This window comes from Sebastes umbrosus, chromosome 4 (genome assembly GCF_015220745.1).
Source record: "Sebastes umbrosus isolate fSebUmb1 chromosome 4, fSebUmb1.pri, whole genome shotgun sequence".
NCBI classification, from domain to species: domain Eukaryota; kingdom Metazoa; phylum Chordata; class Actinopteri; order Perciformes; family Sebastidae; genus Sebastes; species Sebastes umbrosus.
Window position 1 is genome coordinate 33,034,120 of NC_051272.1, and position 21,362 is coordinate 33,055,481.

At 39.7% G+C, this 21,362-nt stretch overlaps 1 protein-coding gene and 1 long non-coding RNA gene across 5 annotated transcripts in view; one reads left to right on the top strand and one right to left on the bottom strand.

Annotated features, from left to right (window-relative positions):
• The window catches only part of spire2 (spire-type actin nucleation factor 2), a 36,886-nt gene extending 20,103 nt beyond the window's left edge, over window positions 1-16,783 (bottom strand). Inside the window, exons 1-8 of one of the 4 annotated variants that reach the window (XM_037767063.1) lie at window positions 16,308-16,783; window positions 7,728-7,765; window positions 6,870-7,262; window positions 6,516-6,587; window positions 4,658-4,738; window positions 4,380-4,544; window positions 2,837-2,923; window positions 764-881 (exon numbers count right to left, since the gene is read on the bottom strand). In XM_037767063.1, the coding sequence (XP_037622991.1) occupies window positions 764-881; window positions 2,837-2,923; window positions 4,380-4,544; window positions 4,658-4,738; window positions 6,516-6,587; window positions 6,870-7,262; window positions 7,728-7,765; window positions 16,308-16,593 (1,240 nt within the window). In that variant the 5' untranslated portion in view covers window positions 16,594-16,783. The remainder of the gene's footprint in view (window positions 1-763; window positions 882-2,836; window positions 2,924-4,379; window positions 4,545-4,657; window positions 4,739-6,515; window positions 6,588-6,869; window positions 7,263-7,727; window positions 7,766-16,307) is intronic. The other 3 variants (XM_037767064.1, XM_037767065.1, XM_037767066.1) reach the window with 3 other exon arrangements.
• On the top strand, window positions 5,854-21,206 carry LOC119486741. Its single transcript, XR_005206582.1, has 3 exons — window positions 5,854-5,863; window positions 11,187-11,190; window positions 21,128-21,206. It is a non-coding gene; the product is annotated as an uncharacterized LOC119486741 (long non-coding RNA).
• The last annotated feature ends 156 nt before the right edge of the window (window positions 21,207-21,362 follow it).

Sequence of the window (21,362 nt, forward strand, 5' to 3'; positions counted from 1 at the left end):
CCATGTTGAGATCTGTTGAGGAAATACCAAGCACTGCCCACCACCCACTCTCTCTCTCTGAAATGACCTGTGATTGGTCAAAGTCTCCAGTCACGAGGTAGATTTTTTAAAGCCTGAAAACAGAGCCATGAGGAGGTGCAGAAGTCTAGTTTTCTCTCAGAACACTTGAATTACAATATGCTGAAAGGTTATTATGGTATTGTTGCCCAATGATGCCAAAAACATTCTGCCTACTGAAGCTTTAATAGTTGGATGATGAGGAGGAGCTCCTGTGCCTTGAATGAATAAGGTTGTTGTTGTTGTAACGGATGTGAGGTACTTGTCTGGACATGCCACCTCCCGCCTCTGATGTCCAGTCACATTTTTCAGGAGGTGCGCGGCGCGTCAACTGCAAGCTCCGTAAACCATCTCTGCGGCTCTGCGTAAGCTTTTCCGCAGAAGTATAAATATAAGCATTAGTCTCTTTGTAAACGCGAGGAGGAGGAACAGTTTCAAAGGGAGGGACTCACATGCACTAACATGCACTACCATGCATGTGCGGCAAAACAAAGCACAGAGACACTCGGATTACAACACATACAGAGAGAGAGTGACTTCATTCTCTGCTCAGGTAGACATTACTCCACTATATCTTTACATAGCAAATTGTTGGATGCTGCTATATCAATGTTCAAAATATCATGTATAGGTCCCTTAATTTGACTATGACTTAATTTCGTTATGGTGGGGTAAAAGAAACAGTGGTGAATCACGGTCCCCTTACGTCTGGAGCTGGGCAGGAGCACAGGCCTGAGCTTTCTCTCCTGCTTGATCCCAGCCAGGACCTTCTCATGGAGAGACTGCTCCTGCAATGGAGGAGGGGGAAGGCTGCGCTCTGAAACCTAGTGAGGAGAAATCATTACAACACATCCAGACTTCTGAGAAAGAGATGACTAAGAAAAACTCAATAGGATTCTTCTCTTCGTGCCGTCAAGGCCAAATTTTGTACATACATATATGGATGAAAAAGATGCCATGTTGTGCCAAGATTTAAAGATATGATGTAACTACCCATTAAAAAATGTCTCCAGTGTTTTTGACTGGGTGTAAAAGCTTTTGAAACTGCATTTTAGACCATAATTAGACAATAAAACTCCAATGGAACTCAGAATAGCATGTAGTAGTGTGAGTTGCCCTAAGCTCCAGTGGGTGTGGGACTTTGTCAAACAAATAAAAGTCAATAAAACTATTGATATTTAATGTCTTTATAATATGCCTAAAAGCTTCAAATTTATTATAGTTTTTAATCTTTATTTATTTATTATCATTTATAGTCTTATTGTTGGTTTGATGTTGTTTGATGCTCCATGTAACATCCACACCACTATACTAAATAAAATGCCTGATCAACTGGTGCAACCCTGATAAAAAGACCTGTGAAATATATATACAGTTATATCAAATCACAGAACACACTAAACTAGTTAAATGTAAGCTAGTGTTAGTACAATATTTTATTGCATAAAAGCTCGCAACTGTATCGATGTCAGCTTTTATCAATATATCAAGTATAGTATTAAAGGACCAATATGTAATATATTTACTGTAATAAATCATAAAATGATCATGATATGTCATCAGAGATTAAGGAAACATAACATGCTAAATTGAAGTACTGGCTTCTCCAACAACAATGCTGCAACCAGCATGCTCTCCTTTGAAATCTCCATTCCGGTCCGGAAAGTCTGTTTTTGTTTTGGACCTGTGTGATCCCGTCTTCTGCCCATTTAGACACCCTGTTGCCACATATGAATTAAATTGGTACCCAAGCACAGCCGATCTGCAGCCATGGAAGCTAACAGACTGGATCAACAGAGATAACCTTACAAAAAAGAAGTTTATCCAAGTGTGCGAATATTAGTATACTTATTTGAACTTAAAATAAGAGAGTATGCTTTCAGTTTACTTTCTATGTACTGATCAGAGATACACTTAACAAAATTATACCTAATTATACTTGGCTTATACCGACAAATATACAGAAAAGTCCAAGTATACCTGGCTTATACTGAAAAGTTTACGGAAAGGTATATTTGGCTAAGTACTACAAGTTCACTTAAAGAAAACTTACAAGTATACTTGCAGTAAAAACTATTAAACTAGTAGTGTGTACTCAGAGAGAGATATTATACTTATTATATAAAGTATACTTGGGAATTATACTTAAGTTTACTTCATAAAATAAACTTGAAGTAAACTTCTTTTTTGTAACGGTAACGTTAACGTTCGGCACATCTCTCTGTGGTCCGTGTGCAGCTGGTTATCAAGGCAGCCAGTATTTGAGACACACAGACGCTGAAGTGATTCTGACTACTGCTGCTGGCCAGAGGGTAATGCGGTCGTGTCCAGAAGGTAACCCTCAAGTTGCGAAAATTTGTGCTAACTGCTATCAGTCCCACCGGAGGAGCGGACAGACCAATGGCTCCAATGTTTTGACTTTGGATTGCTGTTACCCATTTTAAACGCTAGCTGTCAGTGCTACATATTGCTCCTTTAAGTAGAAGCTATTAATATTTGGTTGACTTCGTAGTAAGCTGTTAAACTAAATAACACAGGTCCAGGCTGACTCACTGTACTTATGCTACAGTTCATGTTCAGCTCAGTTAAAGACGGATAACCATCACATTAACCTCATTAAGCTACATTAGTAGTATCTTTCTACCTGCCTGGTTATTGCATTCTCTACTGCTTCTGTATGATACACACTCAGGCTTTTCAGGGTATACTGTAAATGGCAAGACAAAATTGCACACATGTACCCTTCTTCACACAACTTGTCTTAACAGGTGAAACTCACTGGTTTGAGTGGAGGTCTTGATCTGATGAAATCCAGTATCAATTCATGGGCATTTCTCTTCACTCTTGTGGGAATGTCACCGTCCACCTGAGTGATATAAGAAGAAACACCACACCAACTGTAGTACTGAGTCTGTAAATCATTCAGTGATGCAACAAGCTGTGAACACAACATTGGCATATTATCACCTGAAAAAGCTGATATGGCAAACATGTACTTATCAATTCACTCTTCTTTTAGCTCTGTTTTGGTCTCCACCAACTCTTGAAAAAACAACTAATCTGGCTCTTTAGCTGCTAAATGCTCCACAATGTTCAGCAGCTAGTTGCTAACTTTGTCTGCTGTTCGGTGCTGAGCAGGCAGTGTACAGTACAACAGGTTTATCAGAGCTTTCCCACTGAAAACAGCTGCCCGCTGTAGCCGGAGACAGGGTTGATAAGAGCTGTGAGCTGCGAGGCTGAATCTAAACGATGAAGTTGAGGCTATGAAATCAAAACAAAGAGCTGAAAGGAGCTGAAATGCTCTGTCGAGCTGAGGGGAAGAGTTGGTGATGATTTTCTTTGCAACTGCTGCGAGAACAGAAGGCTGAGAGAAGCCTTCATTAATATTTGTGTTCAGAGGCTAAATTATGTATTTGCCCGTGGAGAAGGCCTCAAGGTGACTGCCATATGTATGTCTGCAACATAACATTTCCCTCCTGTAACAAAGCCTATACAGTATACAGTATATGGTGCGGTGGACTGCCTGAAAAGGAGGATAGAGGCTTCAAGGTCTTTAAATGACAAAGAGGCGTCTCAGTCTCACACTAGTCTCGCTCCTGTCTGCCCTCGATGTCCTCGAGCCCCATTTGAACAAAGTCAAGTGATGATGAAAACACTTCTCGCGGAGTTAAGATTTCAGAGAAGAGAGAACGATGTCATGATATTGTCATCCTCAAGATCCCTGATGCTTTGATTTAGCTGCTTACAGCAGTAAACACCTCTATTGACATTTCAACTTCTTTCAGCTAGGGCTGTCAATCGATTCAAATATCTAACCGCGATTAATCACATAGTTAATTGTGATAAATTGCAAATTAATCACACATTTTTTATCTGTTCAAAATGTAACTTAAAGGGAGATTTGTCAGGTATTTGATACTCTTATCAACATGGGAGTGGGCAAATATGCTTGCTTTATGCAAATGTATGTGTATATTTATTATTGGAAATCAATTAATGACACAAAACAGTGACAAATATTGTCCAGAAACCCTCACAGGTACTGCATTTAGCAAAAAAAATATCATAACATGGCAAACTGCAGCCCAACAGCTGCCTAGTCAAAATATAATTAGGGATATCTTGAATTAGAGTTCTGACTAGGCAAAATGACGTTGCAGATTTGTTGCTTTTGTTGCTCGTAGTGTGAATATGGCTTTACTCTTCAACTGACATTTCATCTGCCTTCATGGCATAGACATCTTTAACTGCTTTCATATCTTCATATTCACGTCATATCTAATGCTCGGCTTGATTATTTTAAACTGAGGCTTTTCTCTCACCATGACTTTGCGTAGCTGGAACTTGCGAGTCCGTATGTCCTGCATCAGCATCTCAAAGGGCGTGAGGCTGAACTCGGTGGGCAGCAGGTTGAACGGCTGCTCCTGCACCTTCTTCAGCTTCACTCCCTGCCGGAGCTCCTTCATCAGCTGCACCCACAGACGTGCCTGGGATGGAAACAACAACAACACACACATCTGCATGCGTCGACACGACAACACTGCCTTCTTCAGTCAAACACACTGTTGCATTGTCCTTCCTCCCTGTCACACTTTCTCACCCAGTCTGTGTGTTTCAGTGCATCCAGCTCAGCTGTGGACTTGTCTTCCAGAGCTTCCTCTGTTGTGATCTTCTTCAGCATCTGTGCAACAAAAAACAAAACACATTTTTTTGCATTTGCGTTTGTCCACCCGATGTAGAAAATGCTAAATATTAAGAGGTTGTACTCAATAGACTGCAGTGTTAAAATTAAATCCCTATGTGTGATTATTTCAAATTATTCTGATGGCATACGTTTTTGTTTATGTCTCTAATGCTCGTAGTCTGTGTCCCTGAATCAGATCAGTGTAGGGTATCAGCAATCACTGCTCTCTGCAACAGTTTCTTTTCTGATGATACCACCACTGGGGGGCACCAAAGTCAGAAAAAATCGAATTCTGCACATAGTGGCCAAAACATTGAACATAAGACTTTATTTGGAAGTAAAAAAAAAAAAAAAAGTGATGCCTGAAGTGTCAATAATCCATGTGGAAAACCATGTGCACAGTTTGGGTCTGTGTATCACCTGATCATTCAATTCAATCCAGAAAAACAGAATTCCATTTTTCTGGATTTTGTAGGCTTTAAAAAAAGGAGAATGAGCAATCTGGTTCACCGCTTAGTTACTCCCCACCCAGGTTAATCAATAGACTACCCAGTTGTGTGCCATACCCTTAAAGCTGCAGTGGGTAGAAATAGATCAAATATGATTAAAAACAGTTATTTTTATAAAACGGTCACTATATCCTGACAATAGAGCATGAGACAGGTAATCTGAAAAAAAATGAGCTGGAGGTCGATCACTCGCGAACTTCGACCAAACGGTGAGACTAGGCAGCGCTGATCAAATATGAATTGATATTCTGTTGAAAAAGAAAATGAGAAAGTTTGTGAAGAGATCTGTTGAGGAAATACCAAGCACCGCCCACCAGCCGGAGCACAGCCAATAGGAACGCTCAATAGGAACGCTCTCTCTCTGAAATTACCTGTGATTGGTCAAAATCTCTCGTCACAGGCTATTTTTTAAAGCCTGAAAACAGAGCCATGAGGAGGTACAGAAGTCTAGTTTTCTCTCAGAACACTTGAATTACAATATGCTGAAAGGTTATTATGGAATTTTTGCCCAGATATGCCAAAATGTGTTGCCTACTGAAGCTTTAATTAAAGTAGGATGTTTATTTTTGGCTTGGTCTACTTTCCGTCCCGGGACCATCCCCTGATTATTTCCGTCCCAAGGATGGTGGAACACTTCCCAGATTTCAGCAATTAAAGGTGGAGTTTGACCACTAGTAGCACTATGGAGCATTGTTTTTACGCGTCACATGCACAAGCGTGAGAATGTAAACACATTGTTTGGGACAATACACTCCTGCTGACGGTTTCATACTATTCCACTGATCAGCCGTTAGTGGTGGTAACGTGAAGAAACCTAGCAATATGCCAGCAAAGGCAGGGAAGCAACCCAAAAAAAGGAAGACAGACTTATCCAAAAGTGAGTCTGACAATATCGGTGAAGCGTTTCAGAGCCTTCTGCTAACCGTAGCCGTGAGCTAGCCAGAGCAGGCTGAACTACTAACAACATTTTCTCTCCATCTTGGTTTAGCCTTCTGCTCACGGATGCAGCTAGCGCACGGCTATGGTCTGTGGCAGTAGCTCGGGGCGAGCATCATTTACAATAGTTTAGCCTTCTGCATGAGCTCACCGCCACGGCGCAGCCATGATGGCGACGGTTAGCAGAAAGCTGAACTATAGTATATATAGTATACTGTATATATATAGTATATATAGTACATCACTACAGTCGCGAATCACATTAGCCTGTGTCACCTCAAACGGCTTTACAGGCCCACAAATTAATGACTAGTATTCGTAAAGGTTACTGTATGAAGCGCGTGCTTGTTCTCGTCTGGTGGGAGGGGCTTAGGATAGCGAGGAGAGCTGCAGGATGAGGGCTGTAATTATATTATATATTACATTATAATCAAACTATGACCGTCTACTGGACATCTGTGCCACATCTGGGATTGTTCAGCAGATGCATGCTATTCAGTCTCTGCTCTGATGCATGTACACAAGAAGCATTTCAAATTCATACACACAGCGAGGCGCAGGCCACTGGAGGAAGAAGTGATGAAAATCCATTGCTGAAAAGCAGGTCATGTGTTCCTGTATTTATTCCCTGAATGTTTCCAGCTACATTGCTATGAAAGTAAACAGGTGTTACCCTGACGTACCTCCTTAGCATTTCTGATCTTGATGAGGAAGGTCTGCAGCTCTAGAGTCTCTACAAACAGAGCTCTGCAGACAGCCTGGTAATGCTCTGGAGCCAAGCTTGGGTTAGCCAGCCGAGACGCGCACAGCGCCATCACCTGGCCGAGCGTACACACCGGCCTCATCGCTCCCACCTGCTGTTCCTCCTCTTCCTCCTCCTCCTCCTCCTCTTCCTGGCCACTGTACCCCTCATCTGTGGTACCGTTCCCGGTGGTGCTGATGCCCTCTCCACCCTGGCTCCCCCCGGCCATGCGCTCAATGAGGTGCTCCAGCTGTGGGCTGAGCTCTCGCTCCTCGTTTTCGTCCAGCCCCCAGTCCAGAGCTTGGTAGATGGCCACGCCCAGCGACTGGACCAGCTGTTGGATACAACAAGGCAATAATAAATAGGTTGTCCTTTAAACAATAACATTTCCCATACCAAGTTTGTCAAAATAGATTGCAAAGTAATCCACTCAGACAAAACTTGAACATATAAGACCTTCACGGTGTAGCCGATTAGTCAACACAGAAGATCATGTGAGATGGGCCTTTTGTGTTTTTGGAGGACTGGCAGTAGCCGAAACGTGTTCTCAAACCAGTCAACAGTAAGCATCCCATGACTGATATCTAAGACATGCTTTTAAATTAACATTAACATGAAATTTACAATCTGACAAGAGGGGAAAAGATGACGACAGAGATGTCTTTAGAAAGGTCAGGTACACTGTTAAGATTGTAGACCAAAACTCTGTTCCATGTTGGACAATAAGGGTCGACTGAAATTCATAATATGTCCAATCTAGTTTGTCAGTGCTTTCTTTCTTTCTTTCTTTCTTTCTCACCTTTCGCTCTGGTGGAGGAGAAGGTCCATCAGTGTCATCTGAGGAGACAAAGGAGGAAGGACCTGAGACACGCCACATTTTACACAAAGCACAATTCTGGGTGATTTTGTTAAACATATTATTCCATTCAAATGTTTATTGTGACAGTTTCTACATCTGATATTTCTGCCAAAACTCTTGCGTCGCATGTCTGAGAGAGAGAGAGAGAGAAGACCTGTGGACTTTGCCTGCAATGTTTCTGTAAGTTATTAATAATAATAATAATAATAATAACTAATATGAACTGCAGCCCAACAGGCAACAACAGCTGTCAGTGTGTCAGTGTGCTGACTTGACTATGACTTGCCCCAAACTGCATGTGATTATCATAAAGTGGGCATGTCTGTAAAGGGGAGACTCGTGGGTACCCATAGAACCCATTTTCATTCACATATCTGGAGGTTAGAGGTTAAGGGACCCCTTTGAAAATGGCCATGCTGGTATTTCCTCACCAAAATTTAGCATAAGGTTGGAGCGTTATTTAGCCTCCTCCCCTACAAGCTAGTATGACATGGTTGGTATCAATGGATTCATTAGGTTTTATAGTTTCATATGATATATTCTCTCTAGCTTTAAAACTGAGCCCACTGCTACCTAAAAACCACAAGTTGCGTTAATGCGTTATAGAAGACGAATTTGCATTAACAGCTCTAATATATATATATACTGTATATATATATATATATATATATATATATATGAAAGATGCCTTACACTAAAGAGGAATGTCTTTTTTTTTTAACAACAAGCAGTTATATATTCTCTTCCCAGTTATGCCACGTGATTTTTCACATCATTTAATATTTTTCTCACTGCATATTTTCACATTTTGGAAATTCTATTAGAAACTGAACTTCTATTAAACTGGGAAACAAACTTTTCTGCAGTGACTCATTTTAATAACTAACCATTAACCACTAAGTCTTTCTTTAAAAATTGTTGGCGTACTGTACAGGGTTAATCATTTTGATTATATATGGGGCTTGCCGAAACTGTCAGTTGAATGTTCATAGCTTTCATAACAGTTTTTTAAGAGACTGGATTTGTTTAGTTTTTTTTCCCAGCGACCACAATAAATGTACAGTATTCATCTATTTTTGCATAGACATTTGGGTTTTGGGATATTGAGTTTGTCTCATCTAATACTTTCAATTTTTCTAGAAGTTGTAGTTGTACTAGTACAATTTCTCATGCTATGAATGCAGAGTAATGGTGTGAGTCTCATCCAATAGTTTTAGATGTTACTGTTCTATTGTTCATTTTACAAGTGATGGAATATTGTCCTAATTCCACTCTGCGCCCAACATTTGGAAAATTTCTATGAAAGTCCAAATATATTTTGTTTTCTTCTGGGGTTAGTGTCCTATTTTTCTTCTTGAATTAGTGAGCCCCAGATTTTGCTGCCATATAAAAGAAATAGTTCTATGACCCTTATAAAACTTTTATCCATATTTTAACTGGAATATAGTTTGTATCTTATGCTGTAATATTCTCCTAAATTATTGATTTTTTTTTTTTAGCAATTTCATATTAATGTGAGCATTTGAGAACACCGACAGAGAAGAGACAAAACTGGTTACTGCTTCTCTGATTTCATGATTTTCTTTCCAAAATACAGCTGTCAACTAACAGCTGACAGTATGTTCAGAAGAGAGATTTATACATCATGTTCAATTTAATTTATCATTTCCTGGGGTTGGAAACACATATAGATGCCAGGGGAGCCAGCTTTAAACAAAAATCAGGAATATTTCCATATACTGAACTGGATGATTAATCAGCAAGTTGTTTGAAAAAAAACTGATATTTGGGCCACTAATAGTTAGGGGTGGAAAAAAATCGATTCACCTATGTGTTGCGATTTTTTTTTTACGATTTCAAAATCGATTTTTTAATGCCAGAATCAATATATTTGCTTCATTTGAGTCTATGTGGAGGTAGAAAGAAGTTTCCGCTTTTATTGTTGTAGTCTGAGTAACATGATGTCATATCCGTTCCGTATCCGTCAACCAAAACAAACCAGCCGGCCGAGACGAGAAAGTAGAAAACATTGGAGGGTCAGCTGGATACGACCTGCATCTTCACATGTTAAATCCAGCGTGGTAAACACTACACATCCAGTAAAGTATGGAAACACTTTGGGTTTCACACATTGCAGGAAAAGCAGAGCTAGACATCACGGCTAAAGCTGCATGCTAACTCTGTCACAGACAGGAAACGTTATCGTAGCGCGGTAACGTGCGGTCGAGCCAGCCGTCGCTCTCATTCATCTCCGTGGTCAAATGGGCCGACGCTACAACTGTATAGCACCCATATACTGACATTTATGTTAAATGCATTGAAACGGCCCCGATGGAGCTGATCATGGATGGATAAAGAGAACGGAGCTGACGGGAGAGCTAGAGACCACCTTGGAGAAGTTAGAGGAAGTAGACACGTGGAACTACATCTGGTTTTCAAAATAAGGTGTTAACAACAGGAACTGTATATACAAAATATATATATGGAAATAAGATTGATTGATTGGATTATATTCACCAGAAGTATAAAACATTACTCCATATGTCCCACAGTCATAACTTAGCCATGTATTATATTGTCGCAGCCATGTTTAGCATGCCTATGTGAGTGTGTGTGTGTGTGTGTGTGTGTGTGTGAGAGACGGTAAAACGTCTCTCTCTCCCAGCTCAGATGTCAGTAATGACACCCGAGAGGCCTGAAACTCCTCGATCAGCAGCTCTCTCACTGCAGAGAAACAGGAGAATGAACGGACAAGAGAAGCAGGAGACGGAGACAAAGACAGAGAGAGGGAACCCGTGGAAACATCAGAGAAGAGAGAGAGATGAAAGGATGCGAGAGATAAAGCAAGAGAGAGATGAGAGATCAGCAGGAAAAAAAAAAGATGAGAAATGGGGGAGAACAGGTCTGGACGTGGTTGATACAAGGTCAGCCTACCGCAGCATCCTCCGCTGTCTGTCAACAACAATGTGCTGAGAGCAGGAGGTGAACCTCAGACCAACAGAGCATCACTCTGTTCCTTGTGTGAACACAGACGCTGCAACAAAAGGCAGCAACCAACACTGAAGGAGGGCAAAGAAACTCTATTATGAGAGATGATAACATGAACCCCTGCAAACCTGTCAGACAGGTTCAAATAATGCACGGCCGGGTCACATAGTGTAACCAATGATACCTCTGCCACTTTCCCACAGTTACAGGTCAGGAAACACGAAAGAGGAGAGGAATGTGCATCGAAAACACTTCCAAAAAGAAGTTGCCCTTTTAAATGCCTGATTAAAACCTGTATTCTTAATTCAATTTGTGAATCCAGTTATTTATTTCTCTTTTTAAAGTGCATTTTTAAATAGATTTTTAAATTCCATTATTATTTATTTATGAATTAATTAATGTATTTTTAAGTGATGTACTTATTGACTGTTTTTTGCTGTTTTTGTAAATCCCTTTTTTAATTTCAACTATTTATTGATGGATTAATATTTAATTTGTACATTTTTATAATTATTCTTTTTATTTCCCATTAAGAAGTCAAATAAATGAATTACTTTGTAATTTAGTCCATTATTCATAGATTAATAAATACATTTGTAAACAAATTTATTAATGCCTATTTGTGTTGTACAGTTAGTTATTAATCAATTCAATGCTTTATTACTATTTCCGTGACTCTTGTGGTCCTCCATATATATGTGTATGAATAAATGTATATTTTATATCTTTTATGACATACAATTATGTATAGATTTCTATTTTTTATCAATGTAAATTCTGCTTCTATTCAGTTGTTAACCGTGAGCATGAATGCAAATAAACTCCAACCTTCCAAATCAAATTTTCTTGAATCTCATGTTTCAACAACGCCTGGTCAGCGAGCTAAAAACTGCCTTTTGTCTTTTACCTGTAAAAAAAAAAAAAAAAAAGCAGTTGACATTTGGGTGATGATGCAAGCTTTTTATCTGACAGGAGCGATGTGTATCTGGACTTTGACTTCCTGCTGGCCTTAAGTGCTCTCAGTGAATCAGCTCACCTCTTTAGCCTCGTCCTGCAATGTCTTTCAGCAGCCTTCAAACAGAGACTGGTAAGAGGTTTCTTTTCAAATGGAGGAATTGCTGCTTATCTGAAGTTCTTCTAAATCTCATCTCTTACTCCGTCTGTAAGATATCTAAAGTTAAATAGATGATGGATCAGGCGCTTTTCAGCGCTGCATACTGAACCAACACAGTCAAACTGAGCCCTTATGATTTATATTACATATTACATATATTACGATATATACTGTATACTGCAGCTGCAGTGAGCACAATCAGTTTTTACAAGGGACAATATCATTTCCATTAGACCCACTTAGTCATAAATCTATTAATGAGGAAGAAGGTACTGTGCCGTTACAGTTATCCTGACTCACATAAGGACAGAGCTGCACTTGTGATAGGACGGGACAAACGTCTAATCCTCAGTTTTGCAATTAAGTATTGTATTTCCATTTGGGCGGATGAAGCTCAATACTTTTTATATCTCTTATATAAATAAAAAACAAGCAGAAACCAGATCTTTTTTAGAAATCCAAAAGGGATATCAGCATTTTTGGATTTATTGTTGGTGCAACAAACTAAACAGCAACTCTTTGGCATAGCGCTAATTTATTTAAACTGGTTTGTTTATAGTAGAAATTTGGAGACATGTTCAACTCCCATTCATTCCTATGAGAGATGCTCAGTGGCGCATGAAGCCGAAATGGCTCGACTGACGAGTGATAAAGTACTTAGATCTTCCGGCGATCTTTCGCATCCACTCGGCCCACAGAGCAGGCGCAGTAGCGTTTCCTTGAACTCCACCTCCCAGCCCTTGCTGCAGCCTCGGTCTGGGTCTCATTCACATGAACAGAGGAAGGAGAACAACTCTGGATTCAGCTATTAGTGCGTTTCACAACTATTAGGACCTGATGATTTAAATAAGGACTACTAGAGTGTTCGTACTGGGAAGTTGATTCACCTCAAAATAAATGATCCTCTGAGTTACAGACGTCTCTTTCCCAATGTAAGTCTATGGGAAAAAGTCTTTTTGGGCCCAATGGCATCACGTGACGAACACAGAAGTTGTAGTACCGCCGTTTGGCCGCTATGAAAGTTGGCATTGACGACCGGCGCTCTTCCTGTTGGAGACATGTGACAAAGGCCTCCGACCAGAATGAATCCAGGTCAATATGCTATGTGTCTTGACCATTAAGACGCTCCCTGTGTGTTGCTTCTTAATTGCATTTCTGTCTGTAGTTGTTTAAGTATTTTAAAAAAAATATGCGTTACATTGCAGCAGCATTGGTCACAGAGACGTCATGGTGACTCCAAAAAAACATTCTCAATATCTTCTGTAAAAAAAACTAGATCTAACAGATTTACTTTTATGAGGTTAAGTTCAGACACAATTTTCATGTTGTATAAAAATATTTGTTATTTGAATATATTTCACCGACATTTGGAGGTATAGTAGTTATAAGCTATACTTTTATATATGTGAAATTAGGCCCAGTGGTGGGGTTTGGTGACCCTAAATTTGCATGTAGGTGGTACAAATGTCAATTAAAGTGGTCAATAAAATGCATTCATAACGAAGCTTGGACCTCAGATTATTGTTCAAATGAGTTGTTTCCTCTGTAGCACGGCTGTCTAAGCCTGGCATGGTAATTTGGGATGATTTGGACACTTAAAGAATGTAAAGGGTCCTCATAGCTGACTGGCTGCATTAATAATGTAGACTACTCAGACTACAATAGGCTCACTTCATGCTGGTTAAGGGATTTACGCCACTACTTTGATATGGATTGTGTTTACTTATGGATCAGCAGAGCGTGGACCAGCACAGGCTACAAGGATAAACAGCTGTGTTAATGAGAGCTAAACATCTACTCAGTGAGAGCTGACCATTAAGGATCACAGCAAAATATTGAAGTGCAACTGTTAAATGAATAATGTGGCTCAGCAGGTTCTTAAGTAGTTCCAGTGTCTCCCTGTGGTCCTTGAGGGGGAACCAATGGGTCCCCAGCAAAATGAGGAACACTTTAAAGTCATTATAGTCTCATTGAATAGAATACAAAGGGAATTATTATTAGAATCTCAGCTCACCATGTAGACCGTATTATATATGACGGAGTATTAAAATCCACTTACGGGACATTAGTCCCTGGGAGTCATTTTATAGTTTAGTCTAAAGTTTAACCCTTTGAGACCCGCCAACTGACTTTACTGTCTTTCAGAGGCTCTTGCAGGTTCAGTTTAAGATACTGGTATAATGTGAAAACCTAAGGAATCCATTGGTACCAACCATGTTATGGTAGCATGACGGGAAGGAAGCTAAACTACGCAAAATTTTGGCAAGGAAAAATCAGCATTGTCATTTTCATAGGGGTCCCTTGACCTCTGACCTTAAGATATGTGACTGAAAATGGGTTTTATGGGTACCCACAAGTCTCCCCTTTACAGACATGCCCACTTTATGATAATCACATGCAGTTTAGTTTGCAGATTATTGATAATTTTTTATCAATTCTCCAGTGGCAAGAAAAATAGTTGAATTTAGCACCAAATCTGTGTAGCAAATGGTATCAACCCAGAAATTGCTTCAACTACGTATGAGACATAAATGAGCATGGGAATGGCCATCACATACTTCAATCACAATGTTCTAAGACCTTACACACTTTAACAATTCATTTTAAATAATTAATTCCTGTTTATTTCTGATTTATGACTAGAACCACTTGACACACAGCGCTGAGCTACATCTCAAATTAATCTTCAGGTTCCCAGCTTTTGTACACCACTTCTATGTGACATCTACTGTTGACCTGCTATCCCCCCCTAAAGACCCTCTGCACCTCCCTTAAAAAGACAAAAACGGGTCTATTGTGGGTCTCAGAGGGTTAACAAAGGATGCTTTTTACAGATAGACTACTAATGGTTTAGGATAGATGCCATCCTGTTGCTGAGCAACATGCATCAAGCATCGCCTGGAGACAGACTGTAAACTTTTCCTGTTAAATTCCTTAAAAAGGTGCTACACACAGCTGGTACAATGCGAACAACAGCACAAACGTGTGTGTTCATCAGGTTGTGACGACTTGTTACACAGTCAACAGAAGTCAGGGCTATCCCGTTCATTACTGCAGATTCCATAACTCACATTCCTTCCTTTCTCAACATTTCTCACTCATGTTTTTAACATTTATCAGGCCTTCTCTGGCCTCTTGTCAGGGACTCAGCACAAGGAAATTCAAATATTCTGGCTGCATATTGATTTAGGGCAAAGGTACATTAAAAGTAGTACAGAATAGGAGACTTTGAGAGGCTTTCTGTGCCTTCCAGCATATTCGGTGCAATAGGCTACAGGAGTACTTGAATAAAACATCAGTTTCTGGGAATAAAGGCTGTCCTTGCCCAAGACTGAATAAGCGTTGCACAAAGTTGAGATTTCATTCAAACAAGTACTATGTGGTTTATTGGATTTATTATAAAGTGGCTCTCAAAAGGTCTCAAACGCAGGTGCGAGTTCACCATCAACTAGGAAATATACATCCAAATAAAACCCTTTTCTGAATTAAGTTTGGCATACAGATGTCTCTGTGCTATAGTCTGACTTGTGGAACAGGTTTATAGGCCTAGCCTGCAGTGAGGACATAAATACTTCACATATATTAGATTATTATGCAGGTACAGGCTGAATTCAGTGGGGGAAACAACTAGAAGACTGCATAAAATCCTTTGGGCTCCCATCCACCCTTTGAAGTCTCCCAAAACAGTCTTTGCAAAAAGGGATGCTGCTAGGGTGAAGCTGTTCTCTATATGAATAATTAATCATTTACCGGCAGAACACAAGTCATCCTGGTTGGCATCAGATCCCAATCAAAATACTGTGTCCTACTGTTTGTGTAAGGTCAGCTCAAGGTGCTACAAAATTATTAAATAATGTAGTTCAAGGTCGATTATTATGCAGGAATATTTAATGTTGTTTTGGGGCGGGATAGCACCGATGCGTCCATTTCTCTCCCAAGATGCCTCAGTGTACCAAACCCAGTTTGAAATTCGTATACTTTAACGTGGCATTGATTTTAGCTCAAGGTTCCTGCTAGATAAAACATGATTCAATGTTTTTTTATCAAACACTGGTAGCACTGTTAAATTCGGCGCTGGTATGGTCAGTAAACAGTACGTGGTTTAGTAGAAATGTTAACATTAATGTTGGATCGCACGGTTTAGTTGCCGGCTGCAGCGGAGTGGTTGACTGGAAGAAGGCAGCGGAGAATCAGGCGGACCAGTTGACAAAAAGTGGACATTTTACTAAAAGAGAGCAGATTAGTGGACTGAACTTTACGCCGAATTGAAAAGTGTCTCCTTATAGTTAAAACACCATGCTGTGTCGAACGGTAAGCGCTGACTTACTCTGCAGAGCATGAACACACTGTTAAAATCTACTTTCTCATAGTTGAGTTTGGTGTGAGAGCTCCACAGCGGAGGAGAGAAGATGTCATACCGGTTTGTAGCAGTGCCACGGTCCCGTCCCTCTGCAGGAGGATGGAGGACGGGTCCTTCACCCGGCTGAGTCTCCCTGCGGCCGGGCGGGGCTTCCTCAGCCCGCTGCAGCACTGGTAGCACACCGCCCATGCCTGCTCCTCGTTGACGGGCTGCTCGTAGGACTTCAGCACCTCCTCCAGAGACAGCTCCCGGGGCTCGGCCAGGTCCCGCGTCTCTCCGCGCTCCGTCGGGGCGCTTACCCGAGAGTCCCCGTCCTCCGCGCTTCTGTTGGTGGATCTGGCCATGGCTGCGACAGCATGGAGCCCATTTCTTCACTGCTGAGGAAGCACCGGGGCCATTTATGCTGTCCAGTGTACTCGTGTTCGGCCCAGTCTCTCCGGTCCTCTCCGGTCCTCTTCTTGACGTCTACCGCTGCTCAACTACCGCAACTACTGCACCTCGTTACCACCACAACAATAGTCAAGGTAGCCAGGCTACACGCAGCACTTCCGGTCAAAGCTTTAAAAATAAAACTTTATTGCTATTAAAGTTTCAGAAGGCAGTATATTTTTGGCATCATTGGGCAACAAATCCCATAATAACCTTTCAGCATATTGTAATTCAAGTGTTCTGAGAGAAAACTAGATTTCTGCACCTCCTCATGGCTCTGTTTTCAGGCTTTAGAAAATCTAGCCCGTGGTGGGAGACTTTGGCCAATCACAGGTTGTTTCAGAGAGAGCGAGAGCGTTCCTATTGGCTGAGCTCCGGCTGGTGGGCGGTGCTTGGTATTTCTTCGACAAATCTCAACAAACTTTCTCATTTTACAGCTAAACAGTAGGCTACACTACAAGATGTGTCTGAAAACATTTGAGGAGAAAACTAGGCATTATAGTAACAGAATATTGACTCATATTTGATCAGTGCTGCCTAGTTTTACAAAAATAAGTAAATGATAATGTACAGCTAGCGGGTCATTGTTGTGAAAGAATCCCTGACAGCGAAGCAGAGGGGTCTCTCATCGCCCTGAAGGGGATTCTTTCACAACAATGACCTGCTAGCTGTACATTATCCCGCTTGTTACACGGCTACTTACTGAAGAAATCAATATTTTGACACCAAAACGGTCCGTCAGAGTCCGACATCAGAACGGTCTGTTATACATAGCAACGGTCTGCTATAAAGAATTTACAGACCGCAGAACGCTGTGATTGACCAATCAGAATCGAGTATTCAACACAGCCATGTAATAACTTTTTTTAATCATATTTGCTCCAATCTCGCCCACTGCTGCTTTAATCAATATGTTACAACTTTTGGAGCAATGTAAAGTAATAAGGTAAATGCAAATGTGTAGTTCATGAAAATCATGTCTTTTCCCCTGAATTTGTTATACACAATCAAACCAAATTAATACTGTATTATTCAGCATATGAGGCAGACTGTGAGTTTGATCAACAGGTGCTATTGAGCAACGCATTGAACTCCCAACTACTCGAGCCCAGCCCAAGAAGACTGTTTAGGTCTAATACTGTTGCACTTCTTCAGCGTATGTCACAGAAAACTATAGTCTTATATAAACATTCCAGATTTTCACAACAAATACGGAAATATTTGTTGTTGTTTTCAAACCTGGAATGTTTTCCATATTGCAATTTTCCAAATTTATTGTATATTTCTGCAATTTCGGTGTTATCTGTTTCAGACGCATACAAAAAAATGTGGGTTGCAATATAACTGTTCAGCTATTTATTTATATTCTTTTTTTTCTTCTTCATTTACATAGGCCAAAAATTAGGTGGATAAGGACTAATTACGGTTTCAGTTTACCTCTTTTGCTTTTATTTTGAAAGTGAAGCCACGACGCTTCCGATCATGGTCTGGCTGATTCTGACTGACTTGACTCAGCTTGTTGCCATATCCGCAAATAAGAGAGACGATTGGATCTGCAGGAAAATGTCAATCAACGGCCGGTGAGGCAGAAACCATCCTCCTTGCTGGCTGTCGCATTATCCTCCTGCTAGTAGCCGAGAGGAGGAGAAGTTATTGGGAATATTTCACTCCATCCATCAGTTCCAACTATAATGATGATGATGATGATGACATATCTGACTACATGTATCCCACTTTCTTTCTCTTCTCTCAGCTCATCATGTGTCAATTAGAAAGAATAAAATAGAATAAAACAAAGCCGTTACTCCTGAACCACCATGCTGCAACATTTCAATAATTAAATGTGTGTTGTGATATTATTTACCACCAGACTTACCTATAATAACTGACTAAATTCATATTTAATTAATGATAGAATTAAGGAACCAAATCAATGGTTTCGCATGGTTTAGCTTATTAACTTTAAATCACATTTGTTTTAACATTAAGCCTACTGCTGACCATTATTCCAAGTATACCATGTATTTTTAGATTGATTTCCTACCTTCATGGCAGCATTTGGTTTCCCTTTATTGCATCAGTTGGGGAATTTAATATCATTTCAACAACTGAGATTCCAAGCTGCAACAACATTTTGTTGAAAGGAAATCACATGTTCTCCCCTGCATTCAACATCTTTATTTTCTGTATATATACATTACATTTGCATTTAAAGTTGTGATGGCGCCGGCACCAGCATATAGACAAGGTCTTAGGGAATGCAAATAGTATGAAATATGGTAGATTTAACATTGTAATATGGTAAGTTGTATGTTTCAAACTATTTTTAGCTTTGTGCAGCTGCCAAAATCGAATGGCATATAATGGTATATGGAGTGTATATAAAGATGGACGACATGACAGCTCCCCAAAAGTGAAGGCAAAACATCTGGATTGCCCTCTGGTGGCTGGCTGCATGAACCAAACTAAAAAGTCAAAGTACACATCAAATAATGTTTTCCTAAAGATGGTTTCTGTCATTTTAGGTAGTTCTTATCACGCTGATATGTTCAAGTGTTCAATTTACTGATAAGTTTGATTTTACTTAGTTATTTGACGCTATAAAAAGGGGGCGAGATGTCATGATTGGCAGCTGTGAGTCTCTCTCGCTGACGAGCTGCGGCCGTGCTCGGCTCACGATTGGTTCGGGGCGTTGTCCATCTTTATGTACAGTCTATGGTTTCACATCATGTTAAAGTCTTTAATGCTTCATGGACCTGTCAAACCTTTTATTTTGAAGGCAAAATCGCCTAGTTTTAACCTGGCTTTCAAGATGCACCCCTAGTGTTGGTTGCAACATCCTTTCTCTGCAGCACCACTCCAACTGCACATGCAGGAGCTTCAGTCAGCACACCGAACCTCAAATGACAAAAACACTTCTATATTGACTACATGATCATTTATTTATTTTTCTCTTATATGACTACACTTTCCAGCAATTACTAAAGCAGAGGAAATGTGTGCCAATATTAAGAAATGTCCACTTTTAATATGGAGGACGGAACCTGCCAAAATAAAAAATAAATAAATAAATGACGCAAAAATAATAATTAAAATAAACGTGGCCATTAATTAATTGACAAAATGTGACATAAATGAATATCTCTGTTTTTATTTGCTTCATTATGTATTTATTTTTGTATTAATTCCCTTATTTGTTTACTCTTCTGTTTAATTTTCCCTTTTATTTATTTATTTAAATCTTTAAATGTATTTATTTATTTTTACATTTATTCTTTCTTTCTTTATTTTCACAGGTTCTGTCCTCCATATTTAAACACCTTCCACATGCAGTTACATGTATGTACATCCCAATATTAATTGCAGATATTTTTCAATTTGTCAAATGTCACACAAATCACTTTCCAGAATAAATTGTTCTCATTACATTCTGAAAATGTATTTTTCCTGTCTGCCTGTAAGGCCTTCAGTTCCCCAGTAGTCTCATTATCAACAGGTACATCAGTTCCACTTATATGAGTCTTTATGAGAAACGCCAAAGTAGAAACTGTCCTGATATCCATGCTTTCCTACCATGTGGTTGTCTTTAAGATACAGTTTTGAGATTTAAATTTAGAAGACATGGAAGCAGGTGTTATACCAAAGAGTTGCTAGTATTTCTTTGAAATTCACTTTTTTTCAGAGAGTGTTTCTTTGCTGAGCTGCAGAGGAGGGATAGTAACACAAAGAGGGAATTTCCTACTTAGAAGACTAAAGTATATTTGGAAGATAATCATCTGCTAACTCCGACTGCTGAAACCTCATAGCTTTGACTGAACCTCAGAATGCATTATGTAGAATTTAAATTTAAATGGTAAATGGACTTACATTTATATAGCGCCTTTCTAGTTGTCTGACCACTCAAAGTGCTTTACACTACATTTCAACATTCATCCATTCACACACACATTCATACATTGATACAAGGTGCCAACCTGCTCATCAGGATCTAATCTAAATGCTCATTCACACACCGATGGTACAGCCTTCGGGAGCAATTTGGGGTTCAGTATCGAGGACACTTCGACATGTGGACTGGACTGGTATCGAACCGCCCATCTTCCAATTAGTGGACGACTCTCCTGTGGACTCCATCTCCTGCCCTAAAATGTAGGGTGAGTTGCCGTAAAGTGGGACACCTAAGCTTCAGTGGGTGTAGGTTTTCCTCAAACAAATAAAAGTCAATAAAACTATTGATATTTAATGTCTTTCTAATACGCCTAAATGCTTCAAATCTATTATAGTCTTTATTCTGTATTTATTTATTATTATTTATAGTTTTATTGTTGTTTTTTTATGTTGTTCAATTCTCCATGTAACATCCACACCTATAAACCTAGATTTTATAACAGCAATAACATTGTAGGTGGTAAAATTACTGAACATGGGATTGCACATGTATTAATTAAGGTGATTTAAGCCTTTTAACAGACTTTTCAGTGTCCCACATTTCGGACATGACTGTCCCACATTAGAAAAGCAAGATTTGTGATAGAAAACATTTCTTTTATGAGTGTGATATCTTCATTTTCTTTTTTTGGTTTGATTATTTAGGACACATCTTCGGGATTTTGGAGTGGTACTGGGTTTGGATTTAATGTATCGGCTTTATATAATAATATATTCAAGAAATCTGAAATGCAAA